This window comes from Melanostigma gelatinosum (genome assembly GCF_949748355.1).
Source record: "Melanostigma gelatinosum genome assembly, chromosome: 21".
In the NCBI taxonomy this organism is placed as follows: domain Eukaryota; kingdom Metazoa; phylum Chordata; class Actinopteri; order Perciformes; family Zoarcidae; genus Melanostigma; species Melanostigma gelatinosum.
This window is the reverse complement of record NC_136654.1, coordinates 16,185,195-16,211,884: the sequence shown is the minus strand read 5'-3', so window position 1 is coordinate 16,211,884 and position 26,690 is coordinate 16,185,195. Positions and strand designations below refer to the sequence as shown.

At 44.3% G+C, this 26,690-nt stretch overlaps 1 protein-coding gene across 1 annotated transcript in view; it reads right to left on the bottom strand.

Annotated features, from left to right (window-relative positions):
* ttyh2 (tweety family member 2) overlaps positions 1–26,690 on the bottom strand; it is a 51,446-nt gene that overhangs the window by 22,917 nt on the left and 1,839 nt on the right. The window contains exons 2-3 of the mRNA XM_079293812.1: positions 15,695–15,867; positions 6,973–7,084 (exon numbers count right to left, since the gene is read on the bottom strand). Of these exons, the coding sequence (XP_079149938.1) occupies positions 6,973–7,084; positions 15,695–15,867 (285 nt within the window). The remainder of the gene's footprint in view (positions 1–6,972; positions 7,085–15,694; positions 15,868–26,690) is intronic.

The following is a 26,690-nucleotide window of genomic DNA, read 5'->3' as shown; positions in this document are numbered from 1 at the left end:
AAATCTGCCAGTAGAAAAAACATGCCAGTTTGAGGATACATCAATGTTTTATATCCTCCGCTTTGCTACTAAAATAATAATGTATTGACTGACTTTTTCTTAGGTGCCTTTGGTCAGCTTTTCTGCCTGAGAAAGTTCCCCAGAAATAGAAAAAAAAAGAGGGGGGGGGGGGGTGAAGAGGTCCGTTTTAAGTAAACAGTTCAGCTTGGAAAATCAGCAAAAAGTGGAGAGCACAGAGGTGAACTAGTAAGCTTGCTGGTGCTGGAGATTTGTATTCCATGACTGCTGCCGTTTTTCCGACTTTATTTCGAAATTGATACCTCACTAGCTATTCAAGCCATGTAATCATAGAGCAACTGATTGACTCCCAGAAGGGAAGCGTGATCCTCTAAGACAAACAAAAGTAGTACATATCGACTCGTTTATTTCCACACATCAGGTTTTTACCTCGTCGGCCAAGTATTGCAAAACCACATGATCTGTGGGGACCGAGCATCTCGCGTACAGACCCGACCCGTTTCCTTGGCTTTAATTACTTTGTACTTTGCTTGAAGGGAGAAGTTGTTTACAGGGAAATGGCATTCACAGAGACATCCCGCTATTTGATAATTAAAAAGGGTAATAAACGCTTCCATTCAGCTCTGGGTACTTGGTATTCACAGGAGAGAAAACTCATATTGTTGCTGTGTTTGTGAGGCAGAGGATTTGCTGGAGCTGAGGCGAGGGGAGGTTGGGTGGAAGTAATTCGTTGGGTTTGAATTCTAAGAGCGAGCCACACGAGATGGCTGCAAACAAGACTGAGAGTCCGCGGCCTCTGTAGCGGCTCAGCGAGGGCTGTTCATTGGCACATTGAGCTTAATGCTAACAGCAGCATGCTAACATGCTCAAAGTGACAATGCAAACATGCAGTAATACTAACCAGGTTCAACATCTTAGTTGAGTTGCTAGCATGCTAACTTTGCTAATTAGCACAAAACACAGTTGTAGGTTTGTAAGTTGTAAGTAGGTTGTAAGTACAGTTGAGGTTGATGGGACTGCCATTCGTTTTGCAGGAATCTCGTATTAAACCAAAGTTTTGGACAAATGAAAATAATTCTGATGATAGATTAAAAGTTATTCAAATGCATCCTCTTGGGATAATGTGAAGCAAACAGTGTTCAGGATGTTCAACAATGCCATTGTGGTGCTACAGAATGTTAATGACATGTTTCAGTACCGAGCCAAAGTGGTAAACACAGACAGACCGCCAATGCCATCCCTAAACACACATCTAGCATGGCCAAAGATATCCACCAGTGCATTCATTAGCTATTCCCGCTGAATGCTAACCACTGCCCCGTGTACAGTTCACGTGTTCGGAGAAGAAAAATCCCCTGTGATTAATATTTTTTATGACACAATTAAACAACGCTGAAATAAATGGTCTTATACTACTGACATTATAATATTTTTATTTCCGCGATATGAATTGCGATGTGCTCTAGTAAACAATATAGTCATAAACACAGCGGCTGCATAGATATGTACGGTGATCACTGTTGTGCAGATCAAAATGTTGATTCTGAAATGATGTATCGTGCAGCCCAAGTTATAACCACGATGATCCCACACTCACTTGGTTATTTTTAAATGACAAACAAAGAACCGTATACCGAGGCAGCCCCTGAGAGCACATCCACAGGCCGGTGGTGCTCCGTAGTTTCTTATCTGATCACTCATTGATCGCTTCCTCCTCAGACTGAAATCGCAGATGAAAAATGAAGGCGCGTATCTGATCCTTGCCTCTTGTGTGAGAATCTTATCTAAGACGCCTGGGGAGACAGTCCAATCCAGCTAATCTCTCCTTGGTCTCGGTCTAAACCTCACCGCGTAAGTGATCCACACCGATCAAGTAGATATGATTCCCAGTCCCAGTCTCCTCAGTCTTTATCTCAGTCTGATGTTTTGATGGCACGGAGAAGCATTCTCTTCAACACATCCTTCAAAACAAACAATTTGCAGCGGAGTGTGTTTGCCGCAGAGCTATTTTACTGTGGGATCTTCATTTCAACACGCCAGAGGGCGAACACCACAATGAAGAAAGCATAAGAAATCACAATAAATGACTCAGATGTGACAAACGACAAGTGGCCTTGGGCTGGAAAATATATATAAAAGTGAAATATCAGATTTGAGTTTGAGGAAAGGGAATAAACAGGGTGGGGGTGGTGTGGTCAGCTAGTCACACATCCTTCTCCTTGTCCCATTGGTTCTACCATCAAATAATAAAATATAATCTATAGTTACAGAGAACTTGGTTATTGTTTCATATAGGTTTAATATGCCATTTCAAAGAACTACGTTTGTGCATTATTGCTGGCAAAAACAGTGTCAACACTTATAATTTCTACTTATAGTAATTAAAGTGTAATTATTATTATATATTATGTTACGCTAATGAAAACATACTAATGAATAGTATATTCCATTTCTGCTAACAGATCCCCCAAAATGCTACACACTGGACCTTTAATACAGCAACATTGATTGCAAATATCCCTTTGTGAAATGATGTGTGTGTCTGTGTGTATTGTTTGTTACACTACAATACTGTCTCTGAGGTTCCACAGAATATGAATACTACTCCTTGCACTACAACTGGATCTTTACGCCCGTTGAGGCTCGTACACGATGTCAGAGGAAGCGACTCTTCAGCAATGACTCTCTGAACACATTACAGAGAGGCTGTAAAAAAATACATTTTCAAATTCAAGACGCAAACCTCCCAGAGTGTCGTTCTCTGAGTTGAGACAGAAAATTGCTGGGCAAAGTCGGTTTTCATGCCGTATCATGAAAGGTGTGAATCATACCCCAAAGACCGGTGCCATTAAGACTGCGCAAGCATGCAAGAATCACTTCCACTGTAGATTATGTAATTGTCCCGTAATCGCTTGATAAATGACAAAATGTGGGCATTTGTTAAAGTAAAACAATGGTTGAAATATAGGATTAAACCTTTTTTTCACTGCTCCAATTTGTCTCGTTCTGCTCGGCAGTGAAGAGACTTTTCTTCGATTAAAATTGAATGTGGGAGCTAGAGCGTGAAATGGAACATGGGTCTGAACTCCGAAGTGCCTCAGCAGCTCGGTCACCACGAAGATGGAGACCGCAGCTTCACCGCTGGGTAACGAAGCTCAGCAGAACATCTCTTTAAAAATATATATTCTTCCCCTTCCTCCCTCTTCTTTTCCCTCAGATACTTGATGACCACGGAGATTTTAAGAGGCTGCCCCGCATGGGTTTGCTGATGAAACACTGAGCCGGCATTAAATCAAGACCATGGCCCACACGGCAAAGATTCTCAACCGAAGTAAGGAAGTGGGAGTGTCTGCAAGTACAGTGACACACAACCACAGGAGAGCAGTTCCAACAAGGAGTAGTAGTAGTTTAGTTCTTTAAAGAGAGCGAGAGCTCACACAGAGGTGAAAGAGCTTTCTCTTCAGCTTCTCAGCCATATCTCAACTGGATCACACCTGCAGTGAGCTCAAAACAACACACACGGCCAGATCCAAACAGCCTAAGATCCTAAGCATCGGATTTGACCTTGTGTTACCTTTTGTCTGATTTAAGTTTTGTTACGTAACTTACACACTTAACTAGCACTGTTACTTGCGTTACAAACCTTTATATATCAAGCATCATTTGTTTTAAGTGCTTTTGCCTAAACCTAACCAAGTACTTTTGTTGCCTAAACCTAACCAAGTACTTTTGTTGCCGAAACCTAACCAAGTACTTTTGTTGCCTAAACATTACCAAGTACTTTTGTTGCCTAAACGTCACCAAGTACTTTTGTTGCCTAAACATCACCAAGTACTTTTGTTGCCTAAACATCACCAAGTACTTTTGTTGCCTAAACATCACCAAGTACTTTTGTTGCCCAAACCTAACCAAGTACTTTTGTTGCCTAAACGTCACCAAGTACTTTTGTAGCCTAAACCTCGACAAGTACTTTTGTTGCCTAAACCTCGACAAGTACTTTTGTTGCCTAAACCTCGACAAGTACTTTTGTTGCCTAAACCTCACCAAGTAATTTTGTTGCATCAGTAAACCTAAAAACTAAGTAAACCTACAGAAGAAATGTATTTTGAAAAGAGACTGTATGTATGCAACGATCGCATATTGACACACCGTTATTGACACATCGAAAACGGACACTAGGGTTCCTACAGCGTCACAGTATGAACCGTAGGGCCACTGACATCACTTGACTAGCTGGGAGAGAGAATGTGTTCATCAAAGGGGTCTTTACATTTGAACCCTGGGACGGCAGCTGTTTAATAGTACCTTCTGATTCCTAAACAACTCAGAAAAAGATGGTGCCAGTTCTCCTGGATTCCAACGCATTTCTCTCTTTTACGAACTACAACAATTACAGGCAGAAACCTGGTCGCATCCGATATATCCAGCCAGTGACATCGACAGCAGAAATATGATGCTGAACTGTAGATAAAGACCTTCGCTGTAAGTAACCACAGATGGACTCCAGTTAACCTCTTGCAGTGACCATGAATCATGTTTTACTGCACTGATCTGTCTGTGGATGTCACACCCATCCCTCATGAACAATACACCAAGACCCCGAGATAATTGAACTCCTTTGAGGAGAACCATTTCTCAGAAAACATATTTTCTTTCTATACAAAAACTAGGGTCAAACTGGGAACGTGCACAAACACAAAGTATCATCGACTATTGTTCTTTCACATCATGAAACCTTATTATTTTGTATTATTCTTAAAGAAAATCTATGATGAGAATGCTGTGGAAATGTGCATGTTTGTAATTATGTAGTGGGCCAACTTCCAAACCGTGTTTGAGCTCCGGCCAAATGCTCAGGGACCGAACCAGACATGGACCCACTCCACTGGGTGACTGCTGGCTGCCAAAGCCTCTCACAACACCCATCTCCAAACAATAGAGTTATTATTAATGTGGCTAAACACTTCAAATGTCAGTCCCATCACAGCATCAATGAAGCATCCTGGTTGGCCAGTTTCCAGATATCTTCAACAGCCCTGATGTTTTTTAACCGTCTCCAAATGGCACCTCTCTCGGTATGAAAGTGTTTTGTCAAATTGACATTCTCGTGAAGAGAGACAGTGTGTTCCTGTGTGTATAAACACATCATATGCATATATTCCAGACCGTAGCTAATCAAGGTCTCAACAGTAGCCCAGAAAAAAAAGCATCTGATGATAATGAGTCTAACTTCCTTCCTTTCCTCTCTTATATACGGAGTCTTTAGAAGCAAACTCACCTCTAAACTCTCTTGGAGCCGCGCTAAAAAGTCATTTGTGTGGGGGAGAGGGCAGTGAGGCCTTCATTGTCGATGATTTCAATACAGATTTCAATCCCGACTGCCAATCAGACGGGCGAGCACTGCTCCTTGTTCTTCCCCATCAAGCGGCTTTGTCTCCGGGGCTCATGGTTGATTAGGTGGGGGGAGACTGGGAACTGTGTGTGGCACATTGGGCTCTTTGTCCCGCTGGCAAACCGGACTCCTTAACAGTCTATAGCTGCGTGCAATGAACTCACTCATGCACGCACACACACACTTACATGCAGGCGAGCACACTCACGCGCATACACTCCTAAAATAAAGGCCACCATGTCCAATTATGTGCCTGCGCGGGTTCACACATCCCAGAGGGACACGCCGACAAGCTTTCAGATGAGCTATATGTTAATGATTTCTCACCACCTGCTAATATGACTGAGAGATGAACGTGGCTAAGTCCTTCACAAGAAGACGATGAGAGGACAATTCATACACAAAGAAGTGGATCAACCTCTCCGTGTTAAATCAAAAAGGCAAATGTGAGAACTAATCCCAACTGACAATCTAAAGCAGCACTACTGATCTTTCAACATCAGTAATCGCAGACTTCTTACATGTTTCCAGTTTAAATTATTTATAAAGTGCATCAATCAGAGCCAGACAGCTACCGTAATACCTACCCTGCATTCAAATCTGGTTTGTTGTTCAAATCTGGCATTGTGTTCCCTTATCATCTGTGTAAGTCAAGTCCTGACATAGTGCTGTGGGCTCTTCACCCTCTCTGCAAAGTGTTTATTACTGAGGCCATGTTGAGTCAGTGCACTAAGTGGTTCACATACCACCCCATTAATCTCCATTAACACAGATGGAGACTTCATCCATACTCTTCGACAGCAAGTCACCCGGGGTCTCTGCCAGCGCCGACGCGTCACAGGGTCACTGCAGGTCACACAGCGCTGAGGCGCTGATGTGCACAAACACGACACTACACTACATGTTGTGTGCCACAGCTTCATGTCAAGACTCAAGGTAATATTTACAAGTGTCAAATGAATCTGTACACGTCTCAAGTTAGGTCTCAAGTTCAACTTTACAAGTCTCAAATCAGAATATCAAAATATCAAGCTGATTTAACTTGAGTTTGACGCTCATCTTTAGAGTTCAATTTGTAAAACAGCGAGCTACATTTGGGGCGTATGTGTGATGGGAAGTGAGGCAGATACAAATAGAAAAAGGATCACACACACATACTGAGTTTCTGCCGAGGCCACAGCGGCTGAGAGAAGGTGGAGCAAGGAGGGTGAGAGGCTGTGTGTCGGGGAGGAAGGAGCTTTTGTGTGGAGAGGCTGTCAATTTGTAGCGCTAAAAAGCCATGAAAAGACTATAAAACACATTTAAAGGCATACTAAATTGAGTCCTCTGGGCTTTCCTCCTCCCGTGCGTTTGTGTGTATGAAAATATCACAACCGGCTGTTCTGAAGCCTTTCACTCAGAGCTGTTCGTTTCCGGCGGGATGGGCCTCTCATCTATAATCTGTACGTCTCATGACACGGCACAAACTAAAAACACGACGCCACTTAAATCACACACACGGACATCGTGAGCCGTTTATGTGCGCGACACATTTCACCATGCGACGCTAATGTTTTACCCACCAGGCTGTCCACGCCGCCCAGCGTGTGATTGGCGTTGTACAGGGAGTAGGTCAACTGGTACACGCCGTCATTGGTCTCGCTGTTGCCATAGAATCCCACACCCACCGCGATGCTGCAGAGAGAAGAAGGTGTGGAAGCACAGGTAAGCCTTTTTATATATGGATGAGGGGAGCTGGGTGCATAGAGATGGAATACCTACAAGGACTCGGGCTCAACAGATCACAGCACATACACGACGTTTATAGATTTGTTCAGTCCTTTCATTGTCATTCTGCCGTTTGGGTTTTATCCTCAATTTCTCCATCGACACAGACTGTTGCATGAACAGGGAAAGAGAAATGCAAAGGTAATGAGGCACTTTGGGACAATCCCTGAAAGGAGACGGAGGAAGTGAACAGAGTCATCCAAACAGAATGAATGACGGATTGGGAAAGTTGCCGCGTGTGAGGTCTTGTGGGAGCATATTGGAGACATGCAATTCAGGTTGTGGGAGGGATCAAATGGGATTCATCCTGAGTTTGTCCTCTTTTACTTTTCGTGCATCGCTTTCCGAGATGTATAAGTGACTGAAACCGAAATCTGCGCACAGAAAAACCTGCAAAGAAACGAATGCTTTGCAGCGGAAAGCGAAGGCGTCTTTGCAGCAGTGGAGCCGCGAGAAACTGTTTGGATTTCTGTGTTCATTTCCATTTTGAAACTGCTTCAGTCATCCAAGGATTCCATTTGTTCAGCAGGAGCATCGGCACAGACAGAATAACCATCAACCCGCACATGAACCCGAACATGAACAAACAGTCCCAGTGCGATGAAGTGAAAAAAAGCCTTTTTAGTCCCTTGAAACCATCGGCTCATATTGTGCACCTATTTAAAATATTCACAAAAAACAAACAATTTCTTCCTATTTTTTACATCAAAATCAAATATTCTTTTCTGCCTGCAAAACAAAATACAAACAGCTTTAACCAATAACATCAAAGCATCCACCCATCAATCAAACTGCAGCCTTTAGCGACAAGCGAGGGGTCACCTCCGTATCACGCCATGTTCTAACCCCACCCACTTCTTAGCGGTACAACCAAATGCAAATGATTTGATTTAAATCCCTCTCGTCGCTCAAACATTCCGCTTCACTGGTTAATACTCACAGCACAGAAGCGCAAGATGCTCTAACTATCCTTTCACTGGGACTTGAGGTGCACCCGTAGCTACCTCCAGCGCAATCCAATTCAACAGCCCTGAAGCAAATCCTACTTTTATGAAATATTAATGTTCAGAAGCGTTGATTCAGGTTAACATGGCTGTCAAATTGAGAGATAAACCCGACGTGAAGCGTCTCAGGAAAAGGTGTTTGGCCATCACCAGCCTCCATTTTCAATGCTCTTTGGCAGAGAAGTGTCTGAAACTCTACTGGAGTTAGTGCAGAGTTCTGCTGTCTAACATGTTGCTCCCAAATGTCCCATGATGGTTTAACTGGTTTGAGATCCTTGGACCTCTTTGTATGCAACAATCTGCATTCTTTGTTTTCCTCATTTATTCAGGTTTTCCCGCTGTATAATTCCCTAAATTACATTCAAAGGTGTGTATTGTATTACAATGGAGGTAGCCACTTGTTACAAAGAGACAGAGCTCAGTGCTTTATCTGATAATCAATGCCAGTCAATATTAACCAGGGAGGCAAACTGCTTAACTGGGATCAATTTCACTGCTTGAGTTGAGCAGATGCAGCATTTGGCTGTTTGATTTGATGATTTATTAAAGGTCTATATTTTATGACCTCGTTAATTCTGCAAGGTTTCATGAGTGTGGCTGCCTCTTCGCTTCTTTAATAAACCATAAAACATCGACACAGATTTCTCTGATCTCATAATCACCACGTCCACTTATAGCGAATTCAATTCAAGGATGTATCCATTACCTCTATCCCGGCTGCTCATCCATTACTTTCAGATCACTAATCATGTCATACTTTTAGCTATCTCTTTTAAACATCTGATAACTCGTTTCCATGCACACTCGATGGCGTTTTCTTTGTGATTTCTACTCCACAATCTTTCCACGTATACTCGAGCAACTGAGAAAGTACCCCCTGGTGCACTCCTGGTTGCTATAAACCACCACTGTCCCGTCACAAGATGTGCTCCAGATGAAGGCCAGAGGCAGGTTGGTACCAAATGAATGATAATCAGGAATCAGCCTCCCTGACCCTTTACAAAGCCTCAACTCCCGCCTGCTACTCCGCCAAGCTGTCAGAGCTACCATGGAGCCCACACTGTCACAAACTGCACTCCCTGCATATATTTGATCAAAATCTTTGGAAAAACTAACAGTAAACTTCCAGAGAGAAGCAGAAGGAGGGGTCACAGATTTGAATTTGAAGGAAATATCCAGGATGTCAAACTGATTCATCAGCAAAAACAGGTTAAAAAGAAGAAGCTAAAGCCGACGGATGCTAACGTACTCTGCTAATGTTAGCTCCACAAGTGATTAGGCAGAAACGTCTTTAGAAACGTATATATATCTCCTTCCAACCTCTCCGGGTAACGACTGCCACGATTACTCAACGCTTAACCATGACTAGCTTCAAATCCACAACACCAGACTAAAAATGAAGACAATCTAAAACTATTGCTTGAGAGTCCATGGAGCAGAGCCAAACTGGTGTGAGACCCCGGTTGGAGCAGGCCACAGCTTTGTACGATTGGTCAGCCTGCGTTCAAGGGCCGGGATGTAGCGGAGGGGACTTGAGAGCAGCCTACTTAACCTCGTGGTTTCTCCCGACTCCTCCCTGATCTTGCGGATAAGCGTTAAGCAGAAAAAAAGAGATACCATGAATCCACGGTCAACGACGCTTCCTGCAACGTTGCTATGGAACCGCCGGGGTCTGGCAGAGCTGCTGTACCTGTGCAGCAGCAGCAGTGTGGTGGTGGATGCTGAGCGCAGCGTGGGGCAGAACAACAGGGGCTATTTTCATACTTCGTAAAACAAGGACAGAGCCTCATTAACTGATCCCCTGCAGGTACACCACCCACTCTGCAGGTTTTAACATAAACCTCAGGGAGAAGCAGGTAGAAAAGGGGGGGGGGGTACATTTAAGGCAGAATAGACGTGAAAAAAAAGCATCAGTTTGGAGAGAGACAGCAAGGGATGCAGAGAGACCAAAAGAGACAGACTGACAGTGATACAAGCAGGCGGTGTAGGCTGAATATACATGTAGGCAGGGAGACGGTTCACAACAAACAACATGACACAGAGGCAGAGAGACAATGGGACGAACAGAGCAAGACAGGAAAAAGCAGAGAAACATATTAGAGAAGATTTTACTTCATTAATGCACCCACATTTAATAATAATCTACAAATGATAACTGGTACATTTTCTTTGTTTCCCACCAAAACATCACCTTCAAAACGGAAACACGCCACAGGAGTTTCTCTCCTTTTATCTCTTTGTGTCTGAACACAGAAAGATGTAGCGGGTAAAAAGCAGCCGGGAGAAACACGGCCTTCATTGAAGCATGCAAATATTTTAATGGTGGAATTCTAGTTATTTTACAAGGGAACTGGGAGGACCAGAGAGGCATATGCAGAGAAGGAGAATAGGTATCCTCCTCTACCCCTTCCAGTGCTGCTCCTTCACATATCCATGGTCTAATTCAAAGAGAAAGAATAGCATAGATCGGAGTAGACATACCATGTACTGAGCAAAAATCCAAACTGTCATGTTGATAAATGACAAAGTGGATGAAAGACATTGAGGGGAATTCAGAAAAAAAGGAACCAAAAGCCTGCAGCAGAAAGAATGCCCTCGGCAACTATTAATAGACTCAGACATGTTTGAATACTTGAGATTTTGCCCCAAAATAACTTTCCTGATATGACAAATATAGACATTTTATATTTTACTCCGTCCTCTTGAAGTCTCAGCAGGAGCCACCCGGAAAAGAAAATGCCCCTTAATATGCAGTAGGCTTACAATATACAATAAGAGTAGCTGCTATCTGAATTTTGCATGAACGCACCTCCACTTTCAGAGCGAGAGAACTTTTAAAATACCCAATCTAAGGCCTGAGATGAAGTGAAAGTTATACAGTGTGAGTCACTAAAAATGTATGACCCTGAAAAAAAAGTGAAATGAGGGCTTTAAAACACTACTGCTGATGTGATTTCTATTGCTTTCATGTGTGCCAAATCATTTCTGCTTGGGATCCAATGGAGGACAGCGATATCATGTAAACAGATATCTCTCTTCCTCTCTCACATCCTTTTCATGTTTCCTCCATTCTCATTCCCACTTGGCAACAGACACCTATCATAATAAACACACACAATTAAATATTTCAAGTGTCCTGGAAAGAAGAATACCGTGTGAGGATCCTGTTGGCAGTAGGCAGTCTCTGCTGCCGACGTACATTTGGAGCAGATTGGAGAATGCTGACGGTTTATACCTCTTTCATTTAAAGCATTTTAAATGTTTATCATGTCATTTACTTACTGATCACGGTATTAAAGGCTTTTTAAAACACTACCCTCCTGAGTGCCTCAGACTTCTTCAACAAGTCTTAATATTTGACATGTTCATTTATTGTCAAAGGGAGGATTATAAGGTCGAAACTGATTGGCAAAACATAAAGAACCCTTGCAATGCTGAATAAAAGACTTCCAAAATATGTTGTAAATTACGACGTTGGAATTGTAAAAGTGGAAATGTAAAAGTTATCAAGCTAATGTCCATAAGTCTTACAAAAAGTCCAGAACAACCTGATCATGAAAAGGATCAAAATCATGTCCATTTATTGAACGATGAGTCGATATTAATTATTGTGTACAGGGCCGCAACCACAGCCAAATGTGACATCTGCTCTGGGTTCACCGGTGTTAATTAGGACGGACAGCTCCAGCCACGGACAAACAACAATTAGAGTGGATGACGGCAGGACTTTAAGCAGAGACAGGAGGACGAGGGGAGAGCTGAACGGAGGGAGGAGAGGTCGGGGGTAAAGTGAGGGTGAAAAGAGGATCTGGACCAGGGGTGTCAAACTCATTTTCACTCTGGGGCCACATCAGCATCACGGTCGCCCTCAAAGGGCCGGTTGTAAATGTAACCACTCCTAACATATTTAGTTTAGTTTCCCGGGATATCTGTGACTTCCACAACACGTACTAAGCAGAAATAGAGGTTATTTTTTCCATGGTTAATGGCGGACAGTTGAGCGGCTTTCAGGGCGATAAGCCCCGCCCCCTCTCCGACGCGTCCAGTGCGAATGAACACAAATAGCCCCCGGTGAGACCGGCGGCGCGAATGGCTCAACTCAAAGTTTTTTTATACTCAAACATCTCTGCTCGATGTGAACTTTGAATTGGAACAGTACTTGGGCTGAGACTGATGACGTTTCACAAGTCCACGAGTTTACAAGTGCAGAGAAGTACGCATGTTGAGAAAGGCACGATCACTTGTTGGAAATCCTCTTTATGGGTTGTTGCATCTCCTGTCCACCTGTTGTGATCGTTTTAATGTCGGCACACAGACAACATGCTATCTCATCACTTCGACTTTCTATCTCATAATTTCGACCATGGGGATATTTTTATTTTCACATCTAACTTTTAATTTTTGTAAAAAAAAAAATAATAATAAAAATAATTATTTTATTTATTTATTTTTTTTTGCTGGCGGATTCGCGGGCCACATAAAATGACGTGGCGGGCCGGATGCGGCCCGCGGGCCGTATGTTTGACACCCCTGATCTGGACTGACAACATTAAAGCAAAGCTAGTTTTCCGGTTCCCAAGTCAAATTCAAACCCCCCCCCCCCCCCCCCATCAAAGTTAGGAATCACATGAAGGGTTGATTTCCCACAGGATGTTTCTTCATTCATCTCACACTATTAAGTCTTACAACTCATCAAGTCGGGCCATGCAAGCTCTTTAAATCTACTCCAGACCAAAACATGCCACGAATGAGATTACTCTTCAGCCAAAATATATGGCACGCACATGATCTTTCATGGAACTCAAGGTATATTCTTCTGTATCCAACATGAAGTGAAGACCAGACAGATGGATATTATTTTCTTCAGAGGGGAGAATTCTTGCAGATTGGTTTGAAATCGAATCCACCACCCAGATAATCGACTCACAAGGGCTTCTGACAGAATCCACCATCTTGGGATCAATCTGTCAGAAGCAAAGCGCAACAAGACTTTAAAGTACTGTACGTGTGTGAACACACCGTACGTCATTACACAACAGTTGCCACAGTCCTCGGCTTCTTCTGCTTGCTGCTGTATTTTCACTTGTTCTTGTTGTGACTCTGCAACATCTTCCATGTGAGGAGGGCCACCACTTTAAAGTCGCTGCGCATATTTTAAGAAACTGCACATGCATAATTAAATGTCAGATAATGAAGACGGGTTGACTGGGTGGGAACAGAAGCGGGCTGCAACCGCAGAATGAATGTGGAAGTGTTGTATTGATTCGTGCTTTGGTGGAGTTCAATTCAAAAGGTTATTTGACGTACAGAACATTCCTCATCCTGCTTTTAGCGAGAAGCATTTCGCTTTGAATTGAGGGGGTTGATTATTTTGAAATGTTTCCATGGATATGCATATATTTTTCATATACCCTGTGTATTGAATTGCATTAGATGTGGGCAGAGGCAGAAATATATGACAAAGAAGGCGGGGGATGTAAGCCAGTCTCGCCTACAGGTGACACAGAACACGAGCACTTAGCCGGCAGCGCTGAGCTCTCAGCGTGTCCATTTATCAATTAACCGTCTCCGAAACACGACGGATGGATGGATGTACGATAACGCTCGAGGCTTGATTTAATATTACCCACTGCTGGTTGCTAAACATGACTGTCACATGAGAAAACTATCCACTCTGCTGGCAACAAATTCAATTAGCTACTTTGAAGGGAGAGCGCATCTCATTGACTGGCTTTAATCGGATCTCTGGTGACGGAAGTGCTGACTGCGTTGCATCAGTACACGTGTTTTGGTACCGTCAGCAGACGAAATGAATCTTAGCAAGACTTGATGTTCGTCAGCGGGTTGATTTTGCAGGTTTGAGACGGCAGCGGAATGAAAAGTTGGATCCAGGTAGAAATAATGAACCGCTCCAGGCTGCCTGTGCACCAGCTAACCGCTGTAACACTGATATTATTCATCTTTAGCGCAACTAAACATCGTGTCATTTCACATCGGGAAAGTTTTCAGTTCACCGCAGACTCGATGAGATCCAGCAGCCTCCAGCCCAAACAAATGACATCTTATTGCACGGCTCCTCCACTGTTAAATCACATTGGGTCAGATATCACCTGAAAAACACTGACGCACAAAACCACATAAGTGGTTTATTGAACAATTTCCACTTTCTCACACATAAGACATGAGAATAAGGCTTTCAATTATTTTCTTTCTTTCCCGTTTTGTGATGGCGACAACAGATGTGTGCTGATGGGACGAATGAAAATGTAAATTGCACTCACCATTAGCGACCTGTGTGACCTGTTTTCCATTATTTGTGCTGCATTATCCAGCCAGCGATGTGAACAGGTTATTATAGAAGCACAATAAATAGGCTACGCTTGATAAACTTAACAGTCTGCTGGTTCAGGCGAGCATCACGCTGGAGGGGAATGATGTTTACAATGTTGTGTAAGCGTTTAAAAAAAGGGAAAAAAGTCCATTATCGTTTCTGAGCTGTGGTTAATATCAAGACCTGAGTAATATTCTTTACAGAGTATGCAGGGTAGTGACCTCCATGGACTATTATCTCAAGTCAAGTGTATATGATCCCTGTAATATTTCTAAAATATTCCTAGAATTTTATAAATTAGCTCCGTCTTATTTTCTGTGTACATCTGTTATCCTGCACTTGAAGTAACATACAGTGCTGCTTCTCAACAGAGAGCTGCAATGTATATATATATTATTTATTATATGTATCTTGTATACTGCACAGTTACCTATTCGCCTACATTTCATTTTGCAGACTCAGCGGATGCAGCCCATCCAGAGGTTCAGGACATCAAGGTGATGAGATTTGTCTGCCAGTTGTCCGTCACAGGCAGTAATGCACATTGTCAGCAGAACATTCACAATACACCCACTACCACGACATCCTTCCCAAAACCAGAGGCTGCAGCTTCCCATCAGGGACGGTTTTGTGTGTGTAAAACACAGACGGATGTTCAAAGAAAACACTGCTTGTGCAAATGTCAAAAACTCCCACTATGTTGTGCATTTTATATCTCTCTCTTTTTAAATCACACAGAAATGTGGAATGGCTAAAGGTTATCGGAGAGATTTCCTCCACATCAATGTCTCACAGAAGTAAAAGACAGATCAGACGACTGATCTCATCAAAAGGGAGGAAATAAAGACGACTGCCGATGCTATTCTAAAACCCAAACCACGAGTGTCTGCACAACTGCAAATAGAAGCTCGGGGTATTTCAACAAAGAGAGGTGGCCTGAAAGGCATGTAGACAAGAAAAAGAGAGACGCTGAACACCTTGAGAATACAAAATGGGAGAACAGAGACAGGCAGAGAGACAGTCACACAGCATGGACAAGGAGCTATGAACTGTAATATGTTATGGATCTCGTGTGGGAATAATTGAAAAACGGGAAAACACGCAGCGCGGCAGACATCAACAGAGCGTGTGTGTGCACTGTGCTCAGCAGTTAGTCATGACAGCTCGTCTCGACTCCCTCACCATGTGATGAGGCCGGCAGCGACGGCAGACCAGGTGACGCAGCAGGAGTTGGGCTTCTTGCTCTCCTCCTCTTCGTCTTTTTGGCAGCAGCACAAGCAGCTCAGGTAGATGGCCAGACACAGCAGGTTGAGGCCGAGCCCCGCAGCCGCCACGCAGCCCAGGAATATCAGGGACTAGGGGGAGGGAGGGAGGGAGGGAGAGAAGAGGGGGGAGATCATTGAATGATTGAAGGGGAATGTCGGGTCACTTGTGACGAATGCTTTTACGTAACTTAACCCGTTAAAGTCAAGGCAATGCAGTCTTTTTCAGGTCACGTAGCACATTTAGCTACAAGTGAACTAAATGTGCTTTACATAATAATTAGATTGGAATGAGAATGCAGTTGAGCGTCTAACCAGAAGTGCATAGTAATGCACACGCATAGGGATGATACATGGAATAAACAGTGAGTGGTGAGTTTAGAATATATAAAGATGTGTGCAGCAGCTACATTCACTAAAAGAAAGAGTGTGCACGTGATATAGTGCACGCCCAATAATGGCAATAGTGAGATATTGTATGCAAAATGCATGCAGCGACTTGTGAACAGGTGCACAGTGGTGAAAGAAGATCCTTTACCTCAATAAAAGTAGCAAAACCAGCGCGTGAACCTACTTAAAGGGGACATCTCATGCTCATTTTCAGGTTCATACTTGAATTTGGGCTTTCTATAGAACATGTTTGCATGCTTTAATGTTCAAAATACACATTATTTTTCTCATACCGTCTGTCTGAATATACCTGTATTCACCCTCCGTCTGAAACACTCAGTTTTAGCTCCTGTCTCTTTAAGCCCCGCCTCCCGAAAAAGCCCAGTCTGCTCTAGATTTGCTTGCGAGAAAAATACGTTTTGCACCTTTTTGTGGAGGTACTGAGGTGGGGGCGGGAGTTATACTCAATGAGTCTACATGTGACATAGAAAGGGGGACGTCAAATCTGATGGGCTTGTTGAGTTGCTTGTTTTCACAACGGGACAGCCCACAAAAAGCTGACTGGGCTGTCTTATTTGATAGTTTGTGGGCTGGTCACCATGAATACCCAAATGTGTGCACAAGCACAACATGTATGTACCCATTTAAACTCCCGCATTCAAACATCTACTTACGTGAAAGTACAGAAAACGTATTGTCAGTGAAATGGACTGAAGTGACAATTTTTCCTTTAGCTTCCATTTAACATATTCCACTGTAGTATTAGTTAAATCCCTGTCCTCTGCTAAATGTCTCTGTAGGCAGAAACAAACAATTTCAAACTAATGCAAACAGTTACTGTGAATAAGACACGCACAAAAAACGTCTTCAACAGCCCCGAAAACAAGACCAGCTGCATCCTGCGAGCTTGTTATCCTCCCAGTCTCCTTCCTCCTTTAGCCCCAATCCCACCTTCTGCGAGACCGGCCTAACAGCCTCGCATGAATTCTGCATCCATCTGTGAGCAGATGGGTTTATTGAAGCTCGGTCCCTCCCCCCTTTACTCTTCCCTTTTTTGTTTGTAGTTTATCTGAAATCTTTTCATTGCTGAGCCATCTGTTCTCATGCTGTGATGTGTGGGATTAAAATCCAAAAATGGAAGGATATATGTCAACGATTGCCACGAGAGAGGCAGGTAAATCGCCAATTGACTAATCCTCCGGAAGCCTCAAAACAGATGTTTATCATCCGACACAATCCCTCTGCTGTCGACTTCGCCAATAGAAAAGCAAAAACACGACTGCGGGATGTTTGTGGATATCATGATCATGCGCGTTCACTCATTTTGCACTTTGAATCTTCGTCTTTGTCACTTGCTCCCCTCTCCTAAAAAAATAATCTGTCCTCGCTCCTCGACCTCGCTCCATCTGTTGGGGCGCAGTGCCTCATCTTGTCCCATTTCACCGCTACGTGCCTTTCACGTAGAGGGCCACGCATCTGCTGACAGAGACAAAAAAAAAAGAAGGAAAACATAGAAGCAGCGTCAAAGGAAGGATCTCCTCTCACTGACCCCGTCCGCTCGCTCATATTCTCCAGTGCCCCGTGAAAAAGGTGCGGAGATTAGAGGAAATTTAGCACCGCGGGTTTAAGAGGCGGGATGGTAAACGTGTTCATGGGTGTGCTCAGACAGATGGATGGCGGAGCGCACCAAGGTGAGACAAAGAGGCGCTCGAAGGCTTGGGGTTGGGGTTTGGGAGTGATGAGAGTTGGCGTAAACCGGGTGTAATTGAGGTGAACGTGTTAAATGAGATGGAGATGTGGGGTTCAGGTGGATAATAGTGGGGGGGAGGGGGCAGATTGTTTGACAGAGGGGAAAGGGAGGGCCACCCAGCCACTCGTATGGGTGAATTAATCGCAGCCTATTTGAATCGAGCAGCATGCGACGGGCCTCCTTGAGTTGCCGTGCCTCTGTCTTGTGATTCTCCTGCAGCCAGGCAATGCAGAGAAAGGAGGGAATGTGGCAGAGGGGGGGGGGGGGGGGGGGGGGCTGGCTGGGGCTCCTTAGGCCTCACACAGATCATTTAAACAGAATAAACTTTGCTTTAGCTTTACATTTCATGGTGTTTGAGCCTCCAGACCTGCCGAAAACCCCTTGTAGAATTAAACCAGCCTTGGGGGTTGTATTCCTCTGGTCAACTAGTCAAGTTGAAGTTTACATCCATGTCACCACTTCATCATGTTATCCTATTAGATACTCAGATACTGAAATTGTCATAATTAGCATGTGAATTTTGGGAGTTTTGGTAAGAGCATTGTGACCTTTGACCACCATATTATAACCGGTTCATCCTCGAGTCCAAGTGGACATTTGCGCCAAATTTGGAGAGATTCCCTCGACCCGTTCCTGAGATATCGCGTTGACGAGTTTTGGACGGACAGACGGACAACCGTCAACAATATAATACCTCCGTGCCAGCGCCGGTTTTCGCGGTTGTCAGTCTGTAAAAAGTGCTCGCGGCCGTTTTGAAGGAAATCACAAATGTATTTGGTGAAATATTTATTCCAACGGTAGCTTTTAACGCAGTTATGGCCAAAACAACACTCTCCACTTTCTTTCTGTCCATCTCTCTCTACTGTCCTTTCTTTCTCAGTAGTAGGACACAAAAGTAATGGCTCCTGAATTATGTAGCAGCCATTCAGTGGACGATCACACACACACACACACACACACAGACACACTGTGCCTGCACAAAGACACACACAGCACAACTCCATCCGTGAACCATCACTTCCCAACCTTCCATTTAGTTTAAAAACACCACTTATCTTTCACCGACCGGAGTGTGCACACATTCGCTCTTTGGTAAATAATCAAATTGGCAGCTCTGACCACTTTTCCGCAATCTGAATTAGCTCTGAGTAGTCTCCCATAAAAGCAGACTCGATATATTAACAACCTTCTCCTTCTTAACTCAAGAGGCCCACTCCACTGTCTCTTCGGTTTTGTTTCTTCTATGGAGGGGGGGGGGGGGGGGGCACGAGGCTGGAGGCGATGACACGAGGAAAGAAAGGAAGGAAGAGCTAGCTGAGCGGAAAGGCAATCCCTGAGGTGAGGATGTGGAGGGAGTAGAAGATGAGGGGGGAAGAGAAATAGGAAGAGCGGGTGACAGTGTGATGGAGGGACTGTTGATGGTAATGAAAACAGTGAGACGGCAGCGTGTGAATGAGAAGGAGTGAAGGCGCAGGAAAGAACGCCTGAATGATGAAAGTGTGCATTTTTGGCGTTCTTGTGCACACAATGGGAAGACAAAGACACAGCTTCCTCATCCACATGGCTACCTCAGACACACTCTTCATCACTCAGTGCACGGCCTAGTTCCCCCCCTATTAAGAGTCCATTGTAGATGTCTTCCCCCTGAGGCTGGAAGAAAACGCTACGTTTTTTCTTTCTCTCTCCCCCCCCCCCCCCCCCCCGAATATAATGAGCAAACCTACGAATCTCATTGTTGAATGTGCAAAAATAAACACACAAGAGCGTGGCAAGAAAAATCTGCCATACGCTCTGCCCGAAAGGATGACTAACTTAAGGGGTGACATGTAGGTGAACTCAGCAAAGTTAACACAAGAGGAACTTTCTAGCCGTCTGGTGCTCATGAATACGAAGCTGAAGTACATCCAATGTAATCCAGTTACAGCTAACTGTTGGAATGCTGTTAAGCATTCCAACAATCAGACATTCATCATCAGAGTATTCTGATAAGTTTCCTGATTCGAGTGACATTTACACACACCGCGACACAAGAGGGAGAGGTGAGGAAAGACATGGCAGAGCAGGACAACAGTCATGTAAGCTGTAAAAGATAAAACATCGGACAATCTCCAAATGAGAAAGTTTGCCAGAGATATCAGAGCCTCTCTCTCGCTCTCTGCCTCTCTCTCTCTCTCACAAATTCTTTCTTCTCTCTCTCTCTCTCTCTCTCTCTCACAAATTCTTTCTTCTCTCTCTCGCTCTCTCACAAATTCTTTCTTCTCTCTCTCTCTCTCTCTCACAAATTCTTTCTTCTCTCTCTCTCTCTCTCTCTCTCACAAATAAAAGCCCCAAAGAGTGAATTCTAATTGAAATGCTTGTGATGAAGCCAGGCATTTAATAACCTCTGTTTATGTGTGTCAGACATTATGATTATGTCTTCTCTCCCCCACCCAGCACCACCCTTTCAAAATGAAAGCCCCATGGATTAACTGTATTTAAACAAGCTCAAAATTAGGCTTTTTTGTTAAAAAAAATGAATGCTCTTACTAATACTGCGACAACTACTACTGCTGCTGCTAATATAGTATTACTACTTCGACTATAACTTTTGCTGTTGCTACTATTACTGCTACTACTGCTACCATCAATATTATTACTATTATTAAGCCTCACAGTCATGCGCCTTCATTTCATCAGAAGGAAAGATGAACAACAAAATCTGACCTAAATAAATGCCTCTTGATGGGCACTCCAGTTATTCCAGGTTGTTCACTGGAGCAGAATGGAACCAACAGGAAACACAGGAGGTGTCTAAGTGGTATATAGTCTGTGCCTTACGCTGAGCGCCCATTATAAGGCTATTCTTAATAAACACATAGTGACCATAATTAATAGATAGAGCTGGAGAGCTCCTCCATCTGTTGCGATGCATCTGCAGAGCAGAGCGAAGGCATACAGTGGAATTCCACAAGCTTGGAGTCACGTTTAACTGCACGCTAAGCGATACGAAGTGCCTTCCGCAAGCATGGCTGCTCCCCCGGCAGGTGGCAGACAGCTGTGCGTAGGTGGAGGAGGTCTCCAGGTGCACAGATGTACAATGTGTGTAAGTGTGCGGACCGGATGGACAGTCACGCTCCCTCGACTCAAAAGGGGTTAAACGGTTGTCAGGTCAGTTAGAGATGGAAGAAGACATGGACGAAGACAGAAATTCCACCTTAAAGTGAGCAAAAGGAGCCTCTTCTTGCTGTTGGAAATCAGTAGAGATGGTTTTAGTCTTTTTACATTTAACCACTGTAATTCGCTCTTGATTTTCTTTTCAGGTTTCAAAAATCATGGGGCGACATCCTGACTTTTAGTTGGAAGTAAAGCTCCGGAAGCAATGGATTCTACAATTCCCATAATGCAAGCTCAAGCTGAGATAACACTAATAGCATGATCAGTTATTTTCTCAAAGCTCCCCCGGATGTTATCCAATCGTCTTCAGTACTTTTCGTGTAAACTGATCTTCATGAATTGGTGGCGTTCCCATTCGAAGAGCAAAAAACAGACAGATTCCTTTTAGAAATCTTACAGCAGCAGACAGTGCCTCCTTTGGCATATTGAACATGCCGCACAGTATAATAACAGCACTTTATTTAAAGAATCTGTACTGCCACAAAGGGCTGAATCTGTACTGCCACAAAGGGCTGAATTAGGCTACCGAATGCCTTGAGAAATGGCATCATCACTATGAAGAACCCCCCCCCCCCCCCCCCCCCCCCCCCCCAAAGATCAATGGGGCAGTCCGACTCACTATCCTCCTCCATGCTGCTGCCTGTCGCACTCTGACATTCGGGTGAGCGCCCACAGGGACCGGGGCTCTTTCCGGCAGAGTGCACTCGGCCGGGCCTGCCCGTGTTCACAGCTGGGACGCCATTAAGTCCCAGCAAAGCGACCCATGGGTTATGGATGACAGGGGGGGGGAGGAGGAGGAGGAAGAGGAAGAAGGGGGGCTTCGTTGGTAAAGGATCCTATCTTTTACACTGCACTGCTTTGTTGCCCTGAACATTTTGCCACAACAACCTGAGGGTCTCTGGAGCTTTGCGAGGTCTAGTGCCTGCTCGTTTTCTGAGATTTGTCCTTTCAGCTTTGGCGAGAGAAATGTTTGGCTTATTCCTGGTTGTTCCCCCAAAAACAAAAACAAAAACACTCTACGAATCTCTTTCTTGGAACCGCTTCTGTGCGGGGGCCATGCCTACCGGGACACCTTTAGGGTGCAGTGAAGCGAGTCATCCCTTTCCTTGACACCCTCTGCGAACCCAAAGCCCAAATCTCTTCCTCCGGGGGAGTCAGAGGTCGGGTTTGGATGCTGCACCCCCACAACAAAGGAAACTCAACCCCCCCCCCCCCCCCCCCCCAGCTTCCTATGAAGAGCACACTCTCATTGTTGTTCCGGCTGGAGGGGAATGTGGCTGCGTGAATCAGACCGTCCCAGTTCAGTTCTTTATCGCCACACTCGCATCACGACACACAGAGGACCACCAAACATTGACAAACCCCCGGCATCAGTGCTGCCGTATCCTGTTTAGATGTTGTTGGATCAGCACGAGGGATGGACGTGCCGCCTGATTAGTACAGACCTCGGCCATACCGTCTAGTAACCAATAGGGTGATGCTAATCACTCCGATTGGGGTTAATGACCTTCTGGAGAGCCAGAGGGGACACTCTGAGTGCATCTTTCTGTATGCATGCACGACACAAACAAAGACCAAAACAAACAGAGACTGCTAGGCTGAGCTGAGGAGAATCCCTGTTTTAACAATAAGGTCTCACAGTCATTCACACAAACGGCTGAGTTGGGACAAGAAGCATGGAAATCAAGAACGACAGATTGAGGATTGATTTTTCTTGAGGAGGAGGCGACAGGGGTTGTTAAATTCCCAATGAAATCAGAGCGGCTGTGAGAGCTGAGCAGATAATGGATTTTTTTTTCCTAGCACTTGGTATGCAGAATTTCCCATTTTCTATCACGCAAAAATAAACACAGCGTACACAACAGCTTCCGCGTCCTGTTGTAAAATCAGCTGTGATCAGGAAAAGGCGTCGTGTTAAGATGGGCTATTTAAATGTTTGAGAACAAAAAAAATTGGGAAATCAGAGCGGCAGTAAACGCATCACTTGAAGGACGTTATCCTTTTTCTAAAAGTGGGAAAATACATATTTTACCCTCATGACTTCTCTGTCTTCCACACACAACAACATTGAGATCGGTATGCAAAGGTCTAACATCAGTGCACATAGAGGGGAAGGTGAAGGACATGCTGATGAACACAGAAAAGGAGAGAGTGGGGGGAGGGGGACCAAAGACAACAGAAGAAACAGAGCGGTCTGGAGGAGGAGGCTGTTTGCATGCGCTCGGGTGGAACATTGTTCACAGGGAATCTCTGTAAGAAGTGCCAATGAAGCAGAAACGTCGAGGGTGTTAAGAGTGTGCGTTTGCTCCCGTAATTGAACATCCTAGTCTGTGGCTCGTTCCTTTATCCCGGATCATTGTAGGCCGCGGTAGCAGCAAGATAAAAGCTGTCACAAGAAACTCGTCTGAGCTCGACGTTGACGTGATCAGTGGCGAGACGACAAAGTTGCAGATCGTTTTTGTAAAGGACAAAGAGCCTTTGTTACCCTGATGGACAAATGTTCCGTCATTATCTCCAATTATGTACAGGAAGTCGGAAATCTACCTAGATGTCCATGATAGTCCAGGACATAAAACTGATTTATTTTTGCCTTGAACTCAAACGCAATTACTGAGTTGACAACGAAGCTGTCAGTTCTATAAAGTGAGCTGAAGTCTTATTGAGGAAAATACTTCATCTTCACAATGAGAACACATGAGAACAAAACGCTAAAATCTCCTCAGCTTGTGTCAATCGCAGATCTTATTTAGTGAGTTTTTGAACCCCATTAAAAAAAAAACATCGACTTGAAAATGAGGGAACTGGAAGTGCAAAACTGCTGACTCATTTGTGGTTTTAGGACTCATCCCGGCACCACTCCATGAACTGTTGTGACCCCGGCTGCTTGGATGGTATCAGGGTGTGAGTGCCAGCAGTCCACGAGATGGACAGAAAAAACATTTGGCACAAACTTGTTTGGGTCACAAAGCAGCAAACAGGAAGGGAAGTCAAATGGATTAGGACCTGCTGACCGATACACATGATGTCTGGCTCAACACACACACAGTCGAAAAACTAGGCCCCTGTCCTATTTTGGGATGAACTGTTTCAGTTTTTGCCCTCTTTCCGTCCTCCAGGCCTCGGGACAGGGAGATGATTAGGAGCAGAGAAATACATGAAACACATGAGACAGACCTACTGTAGGGTGTTTCAACCGCACACAGAACCCGTAACTCTGATGCTTCACTGGATGAGATTTTCGAAAATATGTGTGTGTGTGTATATGTATGTGTGTGTGTGTGTGTGTGTGTGTGTGATGAAGAAGAATAGCTTGCTTATTGTCAGAAGACAGAAATTAGAGAAGTGCTCTAGTCAGGTGATTCAGACATTCCTTTACCAACAATCCAACAGAGGGAAGAAACCAACTACCAGACACACACACAGACACACACACACACACACACACACACACACACACACACAGACACACACGTGCAGACAAAGAACAGTGGAAGATCATGACCCCTTGCATTCCATCACATTCAATGGTCCAAAGCCAACAGAGGAATCCACCAGGATTGCCCACACTACAACCGGCCAATTACAGTTTCCCCCTGAAAAGGCATACTGTCTGGATCAAAATGCTCGATACTCTCACAGCGCCGCAGCGACCAGCTAAACATCGATTCAGCAGTTCCTGAACAAAAGAGTGGACTCAACATTACACGGCTCGATGATATAAAAGCTTCATTTTTGTTCCGTTAGACTGAATTCGTCAGCATTAAACACAGCTGCAATGCTGTTAATCACCCCAGTGCACAAACAAACTGGATAAAAGGTCCACTAATACCACAGTGTCTCTGTAATTCAAGTACAATTCACAACTATATGTATATATATAAAACATACACACACATTCCTAGTTCTTCATGCTATGCAGGATGCAGCATATCATCACTGCTACTAATGCAAGTCAACCACGGAGATGGTGATCAGAATGAAGTTTGACAGCCCACACAGGACAGGGAATGTAATAGCATAAGTAGCATTGCATAAGCTTGAAATTGTGTCATTAGCTCTGGTGCTCTGCGGGAAAATAGTTCTACAAAGTGGGAGCAGGAAGGACCTGACCTACATCTGTGAAACAAACAAAAGAGAGCAGCGGCTGAGTCGGCGAGAGAGAGAGAGAGAAACGGAGATGGGAAAGTCGGAGATGGAGGTGGGATGATGGTTGCGATGATGGGGGTTTTCCCGCTCTGTGGTTGAAAGTCTTCTCAGACTCTCAGACGGAGCAGCGCTGCTGCCCTCCCGCACTCCCACGGCCTTGACTCTACTTCCACAATGCAACGGAGGCAGAAAGAAAAATGACCTTCACTTCACCAACATGACCAAAACAAAAACAATATAGTTGTGCCGCCATGCCATATGTTGCAGAAATGCATCAAACTGCTACTGTTGGTGGTAGCGTTAAAAGCTAAGTGTAGCATCACAGCTAATTATTGAGTCAGCTTTTGTGGGGATGTCCAATCAGTGTTGATGTAGTCAATTGTGAATACTATATTTCCCAGTGGCGGGCCGTGCATTTTATACCTGGGCCTTCTGTGCTGTCCTACTGAGCTACGTTATTTCTTTCTATCTATTCAGAAGCTTAAATTGTGGGAAATATAATGTTTTCGTGGACTCCGCTCACGTAACAGGCAACGGGATGTGTGACCTTTTGAAGCCGGAACAATAACAAAAAAACGAAATAACCCCGCGATGACGGGATGCTTGGTCATTAACGGACAAGTCAGAATCAATGTAATTAACACAATGACAAGATGACAAATCAATCCAGCAACACTGCAGCGCTACAGCGCGAGCCATTCATAGTATTCATACAAACGACACGATAGACAAATGAGCAGCGACTGCAGATGTAAAAAATGAAAGTGAAAGCAGAATGGAAAAGTAATATCAAGCAATATCTCACTTCTTTTTGTGATATTATTGCCTGGTATCCTTCCTTTCCTCCAGGCATTTTGAGCGTACATTTAACTGATTTATCCCGTGTCAGATGTTTCTTTTACATTCGACTGATAACACACAACGTTCCCATCACTAGTTGTTCCGTTGTCTTGTCACTTCTTGTGAAATGAATCGCTTCCACATCTTCACGAGGCCCCTCTCTGACTCCCTTGGACCCCTGAAAACCGCTGTGTTAAGACTCTGCGTGGCAGCAATTAACTTAAAATGTCATCTGCTCTCAGCATGATGTGCCCACCACGTGCGCTGACAGGAGCTCAGCTGTAACACTGAAAAATTGAACGTTGAAATCATAAATCATTCATGGCATTTGACATGTGTTCACAAGCGGGTCATTAGCCATCCAACAGTTGAACCCAAAGCCACTTCCAAACTGTGTGGAACGGTCCCGTCACCGCCTCCGGAGTCAGACGGGAACCACTTTAAGTCCCATGTGGGAAACAAATCTATGCCAACACTCGCACACAAGTGGGCTCCCTGATCCACTCTCCGGCCCTCCCAAAGGACATGGACTTACTTGATTTGTCCAATTTAATAATGAATGAAAAATGTAACCAAGCCCAAGTGAGGGCAGTATTTACGAGATGTGCATGCTCTGTCTCTTATGCAAAACATTTCT